Source organism: Emydura macquarii, unplaced genomic scaffold (genome assembly GCF_026122565.2).
Source record: "Emydura macquarii macquarii isolate MOO-44397 ecotype Brisbane River unplaced genomic scaffold, CSIRO-AGI_Emac_v2 contig_2687, whole genome shotgun sequence".
In the NCBI taxonomy this organism is placed as follows: domain Eukaryota; kingdom Metazoa; phylum Chordata; order Testudines; family Chelidae; genus Emydura; species Emydura macquarii.
The window spans coordinates 27,217-30,886 of NW_027132824.1; the positions used below are offsets into that span (position 1 = coordinate 27,217).

General features: G+C 45.5%; 1 protein-coding gene across 1 annotated transcript; it reads right to left on the bottom strand.

Annotated features, from left to right (window-relative positions):
* Window positions 1-1,726: 1,726 nt before the first annotated feature.
* Window positions 1,727-2,707, bottom strand: LOC137164725 (olfactory receptor 6F1-like). Its single transcript, XM_067565664.1, has one exon. It carries the CDS (start codon window positions 2,705-2,707, stop codon window positions 1,727-1,729), a length of 981 nt encoding a protein of 326 aa, XP_067421765.1.
* Window positions 2,708-3,670: the final 963 nt, after the last annotated feature.

Below are 3,670 nucleotides of genomic sequence, written 5' to 3' on the forward strand. Positions count from 1 at the left end.
TAAACCTGTGAAGATAAGCATTGCCCCGCTGGTCTCACCTGCACAGCTTTATCCACAGGCAGGCTCTGAACACACATCACTACACAAAATGGCCAGAGGGAATGGTGGGGAAATGGCAGAGATGGCAGCTTCTTCCCTTATAAAATTTAGGCCAGCGGTTTGGGCACCCAGCTGGGCTGTGGGAGACCCTGGTTAAATTCCCTCCTGTGGTTGAAATGAGGAGAATGGATTTGGACAGGTCTCTTCCACCTCAGAAGTGACGGACCTGGCCACTGTTCACACAGAGTGGAACAGCTTCAATGGCCGAGAGGGAAGTGTGCCGTACTAGGAGATCTTTCAGTGAGACTTGGCTGAATTCAGTTTTTAGTTTTTAAACATTTTGACTCATAACATCAGTCCTGACTTGTCAGCCTCTTCCCGGATTTTTGTCATTGAAACGTTCACAGTTGTGCAAAGTTATTAGTTGTGTGTCTTAGTATTTTTCTCAATGTTATCCATTTACATGTTCACAGCTGTGGGAAATGATGGGGGGTGAGACAACAGAGTGGGTCAGACAATAATTGTTAATGAGACCAGCTGTTAGTTTCAAAAAGGTTAAAGCTTTATAACCCTTAAAACACAAATTGACAACGTCACATTGTTCAAATACACAAGGTAAATATCCTTACATCAAACACTAATACATTCTTAGGCAGCATTTTTCTTACTTTGCCTCTGTGTACATCTCTATTCTCAGACACAGAAATATATTTGTCATTTTGTGTGTGTACAATGAAATTCAGGTTTACTGTCTCTTTTATCAATAAAAATATGATCCTTCAATCCTACCTTCAGCCCCGTGGTTAGATCATGTGGTTAAAAGGTAGAAAACCCATGTTCAAATGCCTTCTTCTCATGAAAAGGAGGAAATTGAACTGCTCTCTCCCACACTCCGAATGCCCTAAGCAGTAGACTACAGCTTACGAGATGCTTCCCTCTCCTGGCCATTTCATGACCTGTTAGACTTGCTCTGAGACTTGCTACCAGGTGAGGTACAGCACATGTCGTGACAGACACGTGTAGGACTCACGGATCCTGACAGGTGTGTTGTGGGGCTACTGACCATCATAGCAGTGGAGATAGGTCTGCAGGTTTTGCATCTGTTCTTAGGGAAGGGGCTGGTGTCACTTTGTGCTGGTGGCTGCCGATCTGTGGCCAGCTTGCGTCTGATGATGAGCTTGGTGAGGTTGGGTGGTTGTTTGAAGAACAGAAAAAGAGGATTGGGAAAGCTCTCCTTCAGCTTGTGTCCCCAGCGAGTACTGGTAGTAACGGTTTAATGATACTTCAATTCACAAAATTGCTAGAGAGCAAAAGGACTGGATTCAATAAAGACACAGGAAACTCCCCAGCCCTGCCTCTGCCCAGCTGGGGGGGGCACAAGCCCTGCTGTCCCTAACGCTGCCCCCAGCACCCTGATCCCCTGCCTGGGCACCACTTGAAGGGCCACAGTCCCTGGCACCGCAAGAGGCAGGAGCGGTGGGTGGGGGTGTCTCGAGGGACGCGGCCAAGCTGGAGTTTGTGCCGGGCCTCTAGGGGAGGGGTGGAGCAGGGGTAAGGGCCACGGTACAAGCACCGGTCTCACTGTAGGTACTAGAACAGCTGTACTATTTCAGCACTGCCCACACGCGCTGTGGTTTGCCTCATTGCACCACCTGATGAGCTCCCATTCTACACATTTTATTGCAACTTACAGTAAATGCCCACAAAATCGTTTGCAAATGCTCATGGAAGTCACAGTCTTACTTAGAGCTTTTCTCAGGGCCTCCTTGACCTCCTTGTTTCTCAGGCTGTAGATGAGGGGATTGACCATGGGCGTCAGCACGGTGTAGAAGACGGAGAACACTTTGTTCAGGTTGCGCAGCGTAGCTGTGTCTGGGAGCATGTAGACAATGATCAGGGTCCCATAGAAAACTGTCACCACGATGAGGTGAGAGGAGCAGGTAGAAAAGGCCTTTTGCCTCCCAGTGCTGGAAGGGATTCTCAGGATGGCGCTGATGATACACATGTAAGATGTGAGGGTTAAGAGAAAAGGGGGAAGAATAAATATGCAGGAGATGAGGAAGAACACAAGAACCATCTGGCTGGTATCACTGCAGGACAGTTTTATCAACGGGGTGTAATCACAAAAGAAATGGTCAATTTCATTGGGCCCACAGAAAATCAGTTGTGACACCCAACATGCTGCGATGGTGCCAGCTGCAAAGCCACTGAGCCAAGATCCAACCGCTAGCTGGAGGGAAAAGCCACTGTTCATACGGGCTGCATAATGCAGTGGTTTGCATATGGCTAAATACCGATCATAAGACATCGCTGATAAGAGACAACACTCTGTAGATAACAGAGAACCAAAGATATCATATTGTATGAGGCAACCAGCGAATGAAATGGTCTTGTCCCCACTCAGGAGACTGGCCAGCATCCGGGGCAAGATAGCTGAGGTGTAGCAGGCCTCCAAGCAGGACAGGTTCCCCAGGAAGAAGTACATGGGAGTGTGAAGGTGCTGATCAGCCACAACTAGCACCACGATGGCCATGTTCCCAGCCATGGTCACAACGTATATCACTAGAAACAGCAGGAAGAGAAGAATTTGCAGTTCATGGAAATTCCCAAAGCCCAGGAGGATGAATCCCATGATGAACGTTTGATTTCCCCATTCTGGGTCTGCCATGGGTTCTACTGACAAAAATATTTCTTTTTAAAAAAGCAATAACAATAACATCTTGTGAAATATGATATAAAACAGATTCATGTTGTTTTATCTGGTCTCACCTTATTTTTGTTGTTTAGTTCTGGTTTTGGAGGCAATATAATAGGTGTCACAGAAATGTGGTGGGGCAATGATAATCAATGGCACACATAATAAGAGGGCACAAAATATATAGGAATGACCAAGCAGGTGGCACGGATGAGGACGTAGCACCATATGTGAAAGAGTCAAATGGAGTACAAATCTTCAATGAATTAAACTGTACCATAGACTCTCTTTGGAGATAGAGTTCATGCAAGATTCCATGCTTGAATAATAAGAATATAGGAGAAGGAATATACTACAAACCAGCTGACCAGGATTGTGATGGTGATTGTGAAAGGCTCAGGGAGATTAGAGATGCTAAAAAAACAGAAAACCCAATAAAAACGGGGGATTTCAACCATCCCCATTTTCACTGGGAACATGGCACCTCAGGTATTGTGTTGTATGTCAGATATGGGAGGTAATTCTTCTGCTCAACTCAGCACTGGTGAGACCTCAGCTACAGGATTGCATCCAGTTTTGGGAATCAAATGCTAAGAAATATATGGACAAATTGAAGAGAGAGTTCAACAGAGAACAACAAAGGTGATAAAAGGTTTAGAAAACCTGCCCTGTGAGGAAAGGTGGAAAGAATTGGGCATGTTTAATCTAGAGATGAGAAAATTGATGGGGGACCTGATAACAGTCTTCAAACGTTTTCTTTTCCCTTCTTCTTGTAACTGTTCTTTTACCTACCGTCCTTCGAACACATATGTGGCAATCCCCCTAATTTCTGATATGTTTTTTCCGTTCCATCCTGGACAAGATTTGTGAAAATAGTTTCGTATATCACTAGCTGCCTGATTTACAAATGCTGCAGCAATAGCCTTGCAATCCCTT

Coding starts and splice junctions, on each gene's coding strand:
- LOC137164725 (XM_067565664.1), bottom strand. CDS start 2,707: ATGGCAGACCCAGAATGGGGAAATCAAACGTTCATCATGGGATTCATC.